The 12,735-nt window shown below is 36.7% G+C and overlaps 1 protein-coding gene across 1 annotated transcript in view; it reads right to left on the bottom strand.

Moving 5' to 3' along the window:
• PTPRQ (protein tyrosine phosphatase receptor type Q) overlaps positions 1-12,735 on the bottom strand; it is a 237,221-nt gene that overhangs the window by 143,242 nt on the left and 81,244 nt on the right. The window contains exons 24-25 of the mRNA XM_061122020.1: positions 9,006-9,147; positions 5,655-5,924 (exon numbers count right to left, since the gene is read on the bottom strand). Coding sequence (XP_060978003.1) covers positions 5,655-5,924; positions 9,006-9,147 — 412 coding nt within the window. The remainder of the gene's footprint in view (positions 1-5,654; positions 5,925-9,005; positions 9,148-12,735) is intronic.

The raw sequence follows: 12,735 nt of genomic DNA, 5'->3' as shown, positions 1-12,735 counted from the left end.
CAATGTTCATCACAGCACTGTTTATAATAGCCAGGACATGGAAGCAACCTAGATGCCCATCAGCAGATGAATGGATAAGGAAGCTGTGGTACATATACACCATGGAATATTACTCAGCCATTAAAAAGAATTCATTTGAATCAGTCCTAATGAGATGGATGAAACTGGAGCCCCTTATACAGAGTGAAGTAAGCCAGAAAGATAAAGAACATTACAGCATACTAACACATATATATGGAATTTAGAAAGATGGTAACGACAACCCTATATGCAAAACAGAAAAAGAGACACAGAAATACAGAACAGACTTTTGAACTCTGGGAGAATGTGAGGGTGGGATATTTCAAAAGAACAGCATGTATACTATCTATGGTGAAACAGATCACCAGCCCAGGTGGGATGCATGAGACAAGTGCTCTGGCCTGGTGCACTGGGCAGACCCAGAGGAATCGGGTGGAGAGGGAGGTGGGAGGGAGGATCGGGATGGGGAATACGTGTAAATCTATGGCTGATTCATATCAATGTATGACAAAACCCACTGAAATGTTGTGAAGTAATTAGCCTCCAACTAATAAAATAAATAAATAAATAAATAAAAATTAAAAAATAAAAAACAAAACGGTAAAAAAATAAAAAAATAAAAATAAAAACTAGTAAAGGAATCACTGCTGAGACTTCTTTGGTGGCTCAGAGGTAAAAAGCTGCCTGCCAACACAGGGGACACGGGTTCAATCCTGGTCCAGGAAGATCCCACATGCTGTGGGCCAACTAAGCCCATGCATAGAAAATGCTGAAGCCTACACGTCCTAGAGCCTGTGCTCACAAGAGAAGTCCTCGCATGCTGCACCTAGAGAAAGCCCAGGGACAGCAACAAAGACCCAGCACAGTCAAAAATAAACAAACAAAATTTTAAAAAGGGAAACAAAAAATAAATCACTGCTGAAAAGAACATCCTAAAAGCCACAACTGCATATTTCACTTTCCTTCATTTAAGTTTTGGGCATCCAAGGAATGTAACTTCTTTTCCTCTTTGGAATCTAAATTACTGAACTTGGAAGACCTTTGAATAAACCCAAACTATAAAACTAGCTTCCAGCAAAAAGAACTTTTCAAACTCAATATTAAATCATCATATTTACTAAGATTTGAAAATAACATGGAGAAGTGTAAGCATTTTGAGCCAATCTCAGATTTTAAAAGTTAACTGTTATATCCACATGAACTTGCTATAATATTTTTATTGGTAAATATAATATACTTGGACACAAAATACTGTTAAAATCACCAGGTTTGAGGGGCCTTCATCTATATACGCCCTATTTCAACCTGTTTGACTGTGACAAGGGAACCGGTTTAGACACTGAACACTAATCTGCTCATAAATTCAATCATCATGAAGCATGTTTAACTGTGCCCAGATATCACCAAGTTTACACTGAGAAAAATACCCAATAATCTCTGGAAGGAATGTTAAGGTCAAACACTAGGCAACGAGGGCGTGAGGCAAATTTGATTTTACTTCATGTCAAAAATAAGTACAAAGTCAGTGACTCAGAGCTGATTTTACACTGTGACTAATCTTAGACCACCATAAATTAGAAGTTTGCAACAGCTATAGAACTTCTTCCATGTTGAACAATGAATCTCTAGTTCTTACTAATGTCTCATCTACAAACAATTCATGTGAACCCAGATAAAAGCAAATTATTTACCTCATAAATGCAATTACATATTAGATCTGAAAACTAATTTCAAAGACAAATTATTTAAGTATTTTTGAAGCAGCAATTAGTACTCATATTTCACATGAATGACTCTCCTTAACTGAAAAAAACTTTTACATTTACTGTGGAGAAAATATCTATACTTTTGCCTGATGGAAATGTGGACATAATGTATCAGAGTGGAGTAAAACCCTTATGAAAAATCATGAATTTCATGAGAACATAATTCATTTCTTTCTGTTACAAAAATCTGAGTGCCTAGAATGCCCATGTCTCTCTGCTCTGAACTGTTAGTAAAACAAAGACAAGTAAGACAGTCTCCACAAGCAAAGGGCATACAAGTACAGTGCAATAGAATGGTTCTCAAGTTTCAGCACTGTCTCACCCACCTATCTTGTTTAAATGAAGATTTGTGAGTTTTATTTTCTAAACTCTGATCCCATAGGTCTACAGCAGGGGCCTCAGGGATGTACAGGTATGTTCTGATGCAGGGAGCTGGAAGTCCAAACTTCGAGAAACATTGTCTTTAGTGACAAGGGAGTACAGAATACTTAGTACAATATGTCTAATACCTGCCTAATTCATTGGTTTAGAATTCTGGCAACCTCCATTCATGTGGTCTTTTAATCCTGAGTTAAAATCTAATTCAAACCTTTAATTAAAGGATTTTTTTTTTTTACAAAGACCCATCCTTAAGTTCAGGTGGCGCTACATCAAGTGTACATACTTTGATTATGTGTCTCTCTTCTATTCACTGAACTTCATTCCTATAACTGTGCAGCCACCTTGAGTACCAGTGGGATCAATAGTAATGAGTCCTCTGTCTTGTTTTCTGAGTCTTAAACCTCTCATTAATCTCAGAATTTCTGCCCTGTCTTTTGTTGCCCTTCCTCTAAGACCCAGCTCCCACTCAATGATCAGGACCATTTTACCTGGTACTAGACCACCCTGGTGGAGACCACCTGCCTGGATGTGAACATATTTCCTTCTCTCAGACTCTGTTTAGTGATGATCTGCTGCCCACCCACTGAGGAAACACCTGCCACCCCTTTCTGCATCTCTCTGACACTGTTTGTCTGTCCTCTCTGCTACATATCACCTGCCATCAAAATTCCTAGGTCATCTAGTCCAGTCATTCCCAAAATTTACAGAGTCATCAGAGAGATGCTTAAAAGTATAGATTGTTAGGCTTCGTCTCTTGGGAGATTCAGCCAAGTCTAGGGTGAAGTCCAGGAATCTGTAGTTTTAATAATTAGCATATCATTAAAGATTTGTACATAAGAGTAAGTAAAACTTCTAGAGTATTCTGGGCCATCTCTTACACACATCAACTTTCATTATCACCTCTGTGCCTCAGACACTTAAATCTACACATTTAATTCTTATCCTTTAGGAAACAAAATTCAAATGCCAGCACATAAAGGTTCTAGATTGTATGTTAGAGCCAATTCAATCAAAGTAAGTGGGTGGAGAGATGGTACTGATGGGCAGGCTGGATAAAATGGGTGATAAGGCCACTTTAGGGTATTATTATAGGAAGCAGCAAGTCTGAAATTAAATGGGGATAGTCAAGTTGAATAAGAAGGGGCAAATGGCAGAGATTGAATTGATAAGCCCTGATTATATGTAGGAGAGGTGGGAGGAAGAATCACATAAAAATATGAGGCTTTGTCCCCAACTGATTGTAAAGGACAGGTATAGAAAAGTGAGGAAGAAAAGGAGAATTCACATTACATGAATTCCACTTCGAATATCATTAGGGTTCATGGGAAATAAATGGGGAAACAGTGGAAACAGTGTCAGACTTCATTTTTTTGGGCTCCAAAATCACTACAGATGGTGATCACAGCCATGAAATTAAAAGATGCTCTCTCCTTGGAAGGAAAGTTATGACCAACCTAGACAGCATATTAAAAAGCAGAGACATTACTTTGCCAACAAAGGTCCGTCTAGTCAAGGCTATGGCTTTTCCAGCAGTCATGTATGGATATGAGAGTTGGACTGTAAAGAAAGCTGAGTGCTGAAGAATTGAAGCTTTTGAACTATGGTGTTGGAGAAGACTCTTGAGAGTCCCTTGGACTGCAAGGAGATCCAACCAGTCCATCCTGAAGGAGATCAGTCCTGGGTGTTCATTGGAAGGACTGATGTTGAAGCTGAAACTCCAATACTTTGGCCACCTCATGCGAAGGGTTGACTCACTGGAAAAGACCTTGATGGTGGGAGGGATTGGGAGCAGGAGGAGAAGGGGACGACAGAGGATGAGATGGTTGGATGGCATCACCGACTCGATGGACATGAGTTTGAGTAAACTCCGGGAGTTGGTGATGGACAGGGAGGCCTGGCGTGCTGCAATTCATGGGGTTGCAAAGAGTCGGACAAGACTGAGTGACTGAACTGAACTGAACTGACTGAGGGTTGAAATATGAACCAGGGCCTCAGTTGAAATTTTCTAACTATTTGTGGGATTGTTGGTGTGTATGTACGCATACAAAAGAGTGAGAAATAAAATAAAGTGTATGAGAAAGTAGATTAAATTGATGGAGCTATGTTTTAGAAGAGACATGAGTTTGAAACAAAAATGAACAGTTAGATTCCTATAAACAGAAAGGTAGTGACATCCCCAAGAGAGGATATTTTGAGATATAAATAAAGATATGTGTAAATTTTGAAGGAAAGCAAATCAATATCTTTGATGCTATTAGTAAAATTAATAAGAACATCAAAGATGGATGATAGCAGGGGTAGATTATGTTCTGAGTAAGATAAGAATTTTCCTATGGAAAATTGATGAAGTGTAAATAGGGATGTACACTGTATAGAAGATTGTAGGGCAGTTGGGAGAGTTAGAAAATAGCTAAACAAAGTAGAACCATTTACATTTTTCTCCAGCACTGTTAATCAGCCAGCATCTAGTGAAAACAAACAGTGAGGTCCATTCAGAGTAGGGAATATCCTGGAAGATGAGTCACAGTGACATATTTTGAGATGCATCCATTCCAGATGAACAGGGAAAACCCTGAAGTCTCGAGAAATGTTGCTTTAGAAGGATGAGAAGAAAAAGATGCTGACATGGATGCAGAAATCAGAGAGAAGGCACACTGTGTCCTGAAGCTCTGTGGTGTATACCCTCGAAGACAGAAAAGCAGAGAAAACTGGGTGATGCTGATTTCAAAAGGAGGAAAGGCTAAAAGAGGTTTCCAAGATAAGGATCTAGATGTGCCAAAGATAAACAATTATGTCACCCCCCACAGTCCCCATTAGGGAGGACCTCCAAGGAAGTAGTATTACCACGAAGGAATCAGGTTTTCATTGATATGAAGAAGTATAATAATTAGAGATGGTAGAAGACGAAAGAGATTACACTATAGAATGGATCACTGTTGGGGGAGATGAGAGTTTTCTTCTTTGAAGCCTAGAGCTTAGTGACCTAGATATCTTTACTCCAATAATATAAAGATGAAGGCCATTATGAAGAGAAGGAAATAGAAAAAATTGAGCTGACACTGCAAGTATGGAATTCAGGGAAGCATTAAGAATGTCACAAAAATCAATTTTAAAAAGACATTATATATTTATCCCCTATTTTAAATTATTATAAGATATAATTCAATGTTTGGTGTTTATTTAATAAGAAATACATACTTGTAAAACACAGAAGATTTTCTCTTTTTTCCTCCTTTCAATCTCCCATTGCTGTGGAGGTGGTTCAATGTACCACGCAGCTGGTCCTTACGTAACATGTGGGATAAAAAATTATGTGTTCTATTTTTTAATATTTCTTATATAGTTTTGGACAAATGTGCTCTAAAGATTACAAATGTTATTGACAAACTTAAGATCCAGTCCAGGAACAGTTATGTGTTGCAGGTTAGTTCCCTTTTTCAGGTAAAGGGCTGGCTTCAGGTCAATCACCTGTTACACATTAGTTACCTGTCTCAGGCAGCGTGCTGACGTTGCAGGTCATTTCATTACCTTCACCAGCTGAGGTTGAAGCTCTTATTTCAAAGACATAAGAGGTATTGGCAAGAAGTTTCATGAATGTATACATGTGATCTTGGGGAGAGATGTTTGTAGCATTCCTTTCAACTGTGATCGTATAATGTGTAATTATTCCGTTTGCTTTTTTGGGTGGATCCCACTTCACTGAGGCTGACTGCCAGCTAGTTGCCATACACTCTATGTTCTGTACAGCGTCTGGAACTTAAGAGACAAGCAAATGCCCAAAGTTAAAATTTATACACATGTAACAGATAAATGATTTAATTATGTGATTGCTAGGTAAAATCATGTTTAGGAGTAGAGACAGAATAAAAATGTAACATATCAACCTTTCAGGTGCATAAGCCGCTCAGTCACGTCCAACTCTTTGCAACCCTATGGAGTGTGGCCCGCCAGGCCTCTCTTTCCATGGACTTCTCCAGGCAAGAATACTGGAATGGGTAGCCATTCCCTTCACCAGGGGATCTTCCCCACCCAGGGATTGAACCCAGGTCTCCCACACTGCAGGCAGATTCTTTACCATCTGAGCCTTTGAACATGTGCTCAGAAACTTCTTAACGTGGACTGAATCAAATGGCCCATTTTCTATGTAACCATGTTAATCCTTACCACTGAATATTCTCCTAGGCCCAACATCAACACAACCTCAAATACTCAGAAGCAACTGGGTAGCCAGCTTCAAGTTCAGACAGTGGTTGAAGCCTGCCCTATTCATCTCTTAATGGGAAGGAGCAGTCTTAGCCATACTTTATGATGGAACGTTCTAATGCAAAACATCCCAGGTGGCTTAGTGGGTAAAGAATCTGCCTGCAAGGCAGGAGAGGCGAATTCCATCCCTGGGTCGGGAAGATCCCCTGGAGAAGGGAATGGCAACCCACTCCAGTATTCTTGCCATGGGAAAATCCCATAGACAGCGGGGCCTGGTGGGCTACAGTCCACAGGGTCGCAAAGAGTCAGACACGACTGAGCGACTAAGCACGCACACATAGATATGGATGCAGGTGCCTCACCGATGTGGCCTAACAGTACATGGAAGCATGTAACTAAATTTGGGATTTTGCTTATATATTCAGATGACTTTTTTGTAAAAATCTTGAAGACCTGATCCCTCAGTACTTTAAAAAAAAAAAAAAAAAAAAAAGACTGAAAATGGAAACCAGCCCCAGTTTTTTCTAGAACTTCCCTGAGTTTACTTGGAAGTAGCCACTATATTTGGCAGATCTGGTTAAAGAGAAATACCCCAGGCCCACCAAAGTGACCCTGAGAGTGGGAACTTCTAGGGAAGTGTTTGATTATCTAAATGTCCCGTCATGTTGGCATAGCTTATCTTGTTACAATAAAAAGAGGATGCTGTAAAGAAAATTTGCACATTGTCAGTTTGTGGATTACAAACAACAAGCAGTAAAAAGAAAAAAAACCTGTCCTTATGGGGAAGCAGAGTTATTTAAAGAACATTCAAGTCATATTTGAGCACTTGCCTACAGTGCTCTCCTCTGGCCTAAATTCCTGTCTTTACAAATCCTTCATCCTTTGTAAGATAAAGGCATCAGAACTAAAGCAGAATAACTTAGTGGGGTGTATGGCATTTAAAGAAAAGATGATTCCTCTGTTGATCCCAGGTTCTGGCAGTTAAATATGTTTAATTATTTGCTTTATTTTCAAAAACATATACCATTATTTTCAAAAGTAAATGAACAAGAGAAAGTTGATAATGTGCTTAAGTTTAGATTATAAACCTAGATTTTGTGAACATCCATTTTACTGACTCTATAAACCTAAAAACAATTAATTAACCAGCAGATATTATAACACTTCAAATAGAAAATTTTATTTAACCAATCAGGGCACAGGGTTTTATGGAATTATTTTATTTCACTGGTAAAATATATTTATAGGTTTATAGAACACTGTCCACAAGATTAGCCTTAATTTTTATCAATGTAATATGTGTGTAAATGGTTTAAATATTTCTTTTTTCATGGGTTTAGCATTTTTCCATAGTATCCCTAATTTATGATACACATTTCCTATAGTCATGTCCACTTTTCACTAGAGGTCAGAGGCTGATGTTCCAGTTCAGTTTTTTCACTAATTGTCTCAGCCCTTTTCATCTCATCTGCCTGAATCATGGCTTCTTCATCTGAATTATGGGAACAGGGCAACAGTAATATTTTTGAGTACTTGTGTGTCCAACACTGTAATAAGTGCTTTATATGGATCTCTTCAAATATTTTTTCATAATAGCCTATGGGTGGCTACTGCTAAAATATGTTTCTTTTTGGTTAAAGATATAGAGGCTCAGAGGAGTCATGTGCCTTTGCCAAGGTTTTACTAGTAAGTTGCAGAGCCTGGATTCAAATCCAGACACTGATTTCAGAGCGTGCACTTTTATTAACTATAAATACTATTTACTAAGCATGTCTTAGGGGTATGCCATGAAAACAAAGTATCAGGAATCCACAAATTAATGTGAAATGATTATCAGTGAGTGGTCTACAATTTCAATTTAGGGATTCACTAAATGCATTCAGACCTACAGGGAAGAAATGACTAGCACAGAATCAAGTGCTTAATCAATTTAAAAAAAAAGAGAGAGAGAGAGAGTGAGGAAGAGATGCCTTTAAAAAACATGTGCTTCCAGTTGAGAGAAGGAAAAGTATTAAATCTGTAAATCAGTTCTATATGAAAACTATTCAACACACAAAATTGAGCTATGGTATGTCATGACACACAGGTAAGTTGTTTAATTAGACCAATGGTATTTCATAGTCTTCATAGTCCCTACCACGTGTCACAGATGAGCCATGGACAAATACAAGCTTACATGCTGACTAGTGCTCTTCAAATGTCACAATATACATTATTGAATATATTGTGACAATATTTTGCACAATATACAAAAAAGTCATAGATTTTTTTTCATGAAGATATGAATCAACCAGTTAAAAGTGATTACTGGCTTTTCTCTACCCCCCCCCCCCCCCCCAGCAATATCAAGTAGTACTAGAAATTAGGTACTTTTCATATATATATCTAGCAGTATACTTTGCTCCTAAACTAGTCTTTTATTTCAACTTCCTGGGTCCAAAATGAAAAAACATGTATAAGTATATATCCATCTGATTGCAGACAACAAGATCCAGTCTAGCCTGAAAGCACTAAAATTCAACTCCTTTGAGTGAACAATTAAATATTGATACTTAGTCACGTAAACTGAGAAAGGAAAGGGAAAAGTGTTACATACAAAATCAAACATTTTAGGATCCAAAAACCATGTCTAACCTGCTTCTTGGGTTGTGAATTTTACTACGTTACTAAATTGATTGCCATTTCCCACTTTAGTAAAGGCAGTTATGCTGATGGAATAGGTGCTGACTGGTTCCAGTCCAACAAGCTTGGCTTCAGTTTGAAAACCTGAAATATTCTGAAAGGCAGGAAAAATAAATTCTTAGTCAAAATGCATTATCAAAAAACTTATTTATAATTGGAAGAAATATTTTTAATACATAAAAATTATGTCTTCTGTGTTTAACCTATGATTTAATAAGCATGGGTATTTTTAATTAAAAATTTAAAAATTAAACAGTTTTTGTGTGTGCCCCAGGGTATGCTCAGCTAATTGCACAAGGATGAACTGGACACTCATCAACCCCGAAGAATATCATAATTGCCATTTGTTTTTAAAGCTGAAGTGTTTTGTTTTATTTTGTCTCTCTGATTTTTACTTAGAATCACATATGATTACTTCTTTTAAATTTGCTAAAATTAAAGTCCTCAACTGGATTCCAACTTATGAGCAATCAGTGGTACTTTTTCTTGAATACATCAAAATTCATTTTTTAGTTCTCAGTAACATTCCATTTGTAAACTAATTTATTCATCAGCTATTATACACTAGGCACTGGGAATACAGCAGTGCATGAAACAGAACCTCTGCTCCTATGAAGCTAAGCTTGATAAATTATGAGTTTTTCCCAGACAATTCCTAAATTTCTGATTTTATGCAATCTCTTAGGAAAATGAAAAAACAAACAAAACAATTATCACAGATGTACAAAAAAGGATATGGTTTCTCACAGAAAATTTTACCATCAAATACAAACACTTCATTCAAAGAAGATTGTCCTAATAGAAAGAGCACTTAAGATTAATAGTTATCCTATGGGGGAAAAAAGACAACCTCTTATGTGGTATAATTTTAAGAATACTGTATTATATCTGATCCAAAATATAAACCAGTTTGACTTATACATTAAACATTTCAGTGGCAGGAATACTAACTCTCAGAGCACTCATAGTTGGAATTATATTTTAAATTAATCTCTTACAAGTTATTGATATCCTTTATGAATTCACTGTATTATACAATTTTCTTTCATTCTTTCTTAATTACTATTTACAAAGCACATGGTTAGATAAGTAGGAGATTATAAAGATATATATGACGTAGTCCCTGTCATCCAGGAACTGTTACATTCATTAGAAAAATCTACCAACAACTATATACGGAGAAAAAATTAAAACAAGCAGATAAATTTTGACTTGGGTTAGGAAGGGTGAGTGAGTAAGCAGAGAAATGACTGAACTCAAGATACTATAGTAAAAAGTGTGAGTAGCTTATTGGATGTAGACAGACTGACAAAGTAAACTGTAAAAGGGAGACATGAGTAAGGATTATTTTCAAACCTATTTTTAGCAGAACTTTTTACTAAATAATTTCTTTTAGTATGAGTGAGTGACCTGACTGGGATGGCAGGAACATTTGGAGTGGTCCAAGAATTATCATGCCTCCACAGACACACAGATCATTGGAAAGGTAAGAGAGAAAAGAAAGAAAAGAAACTCATAGTTGGGACACAGAGGAAGCTGAAAACAGAAAGGAAAACAGGACAACGCCCACAGAAAGAAAGGCACACGGTGGGAGGAAAGCAGATACCCTAGATACTGGGAAAGGGAAGAAGATGGCATGGGATACATACAAAGGAATCCGAAAGAAACTAAAGCTATGAACATCCATGGAAGACAAAATAGATGTGAAAAGAAATAACTAAAAGCAGTAGTAGATTTTAAAGGAAAACTACTCTTTCCACCTCAAAAAGGATATATTGAATACTTTATGTATGAATATTATGTTTACAAAATAAAAATATTTATAGTGAAATGTCAATGGCAGCATTTCTATTGAGAGAACAGATGTCTAAAAATCTTAGAATATAACTTATATTCAGGTAAAGAAGTCCTGTCATTTCAGGTTTAGTGTTATTACAGTGCTGAATGAAATTCATTCTTTTGTAAACTATGACAAAAAGAACAATAGGTAGCATGTTTTCACATACTGGGGATTGTTTTAAATGTTCTATATAGATTTTCCTTTTACAAGCTTTACTTTTTAATGGCTGCATCTTTACAAATCCCATGTTGCACTTGAGGGAACTAAGTCATAAAAGTTAAGTAACTGCCCTAAGGCAGCACAGTAAGTCTTGAAGGCAGGGTTCCTTATTGCCAATTATTCCAACCAATAACTTGATGCCAGAGTCCTTAGTTCATGACTATGCTAATGGTGTTGATGGTAGACATCTCTGCTCTGAGGGAAAGATCACACATATACACCCACACTTCAATATTCATACTTGTTTGTCCTAGGAATGGCCACATTCCATATTATTTAAAGATAATAAAAATCATTATTCCTTATGCCATAGCATTACTCACTACTTTTGATTTTTTTATTATTCACTTTGTAAGCTACACATGCTATAAAATAGTTTACCATCAGTCATAAATTATAATGCATATAATACTGGGGACAATGTTTATGCAGAGTTTTTGCATCCTCCATGCTGTAACTGAAAAGCATTCCAGTACTGCATTTGCCTTTGGGGAAAAAAGAACAACTTCTCAAATAAATGCTAGTGTATTACAATATATTTTGGCAATTAAGCACTATAAATCATACAGGTATATTTGAGATCCTTTGTTACATTAGTTCTTTGGGTATTTTTCATTGATTCTGCAACCTAAAAATGGAGACGTAAAAGGGCGTTTAGAATGTAAACTAATTAGCAGTGAAGGAAAAAGAATAATGATATATCTTAAAAGACCAATTAGTGTGAAATTATACTATATCTGGAAAGGTTACTAGAAGTCCAGGATAAACACATCTCCGAAAAGGTTAAAAATATTCACTCGGTACTTCTTTTAACACTTGGTCGTCTTCCCTTAGTTATGGTTTCATTTTCCAGTTTTAGTTACCTGCAGTCAAGCTCAATTCAAGATACTAAATGGAAAATTCGAGAGACAGATAATTCATAACTTTTACATTGTCAGCTAGTCTAAGTTGCGTGATGCAATCTCCAGGCATCCTGCTTCATCTTGCCCTGGGTGTGAATTATCCCTGGGTCCTGTCTTTCCTGCCCGCTAGTCAACAGGCTTTTTGGTTATCAGATCAACTGTGGGGTAGCACAGTCTTGTATTCAATACACCCTTATTTTACTTAATAATGGCCCCAAAGTACAAGAGTAGTGATGCTGGCAATTCAGAGATGCCAAAGAGAAGCCGTAAAGTGCTTCCTTTAGGTGAAAAGATGAAAGTTCTCGACTTAATAAGGAAAGAAAAAAATTGTATTCTGAGGCTGCCAAGATCTGTGGTAAAAACGAAGTTTCTGTGAAATGCTGTGAATCGGGGAAGAAGGGAAAAAATTGTACAACTTTTGCTGTTGTATCTCAAACTGCAAAAGTTATGGCCACAGTGTTTGATAAATGCTTAGTTAAGATGGAAAAGGTGTTAAATTTATACAAGAAGATGTTTTGAGAGATAGAGACAGCATTCATCTAACTCTTATTACAGTTTATTATAAGTTTTAAAATTTTGTTGTTAGTTATGGTTGTTAATCTCTTACTGTGCCTAACTTATAAAGCAAACTTTATCATAGCTATGGATGTATAAGAAAAAAACACAGTACATATAGGTTTAGTACTATCCTTGGTTTCAGACATGCACTGGGGGTCTTGGA

Source organism: Dama dama, chromosome 3 (genome assembly GCF_033118175.1).
Source record: "Dama dama isolate Ldn47 chromosome 3, ASM3311817v1, whole genome shotgun sequence".
Lineage (NCBI taxonomy): Eukaryota > Metazoa > Chordata > Mammalia > Artiodactyla > Cervidae > Dama > Dama dama.
The sequence above is the reverse complement of the archived record's forward strand: the minus strand, read 5'-3'. Positions and strand labels throughout refer to the sequence as shown.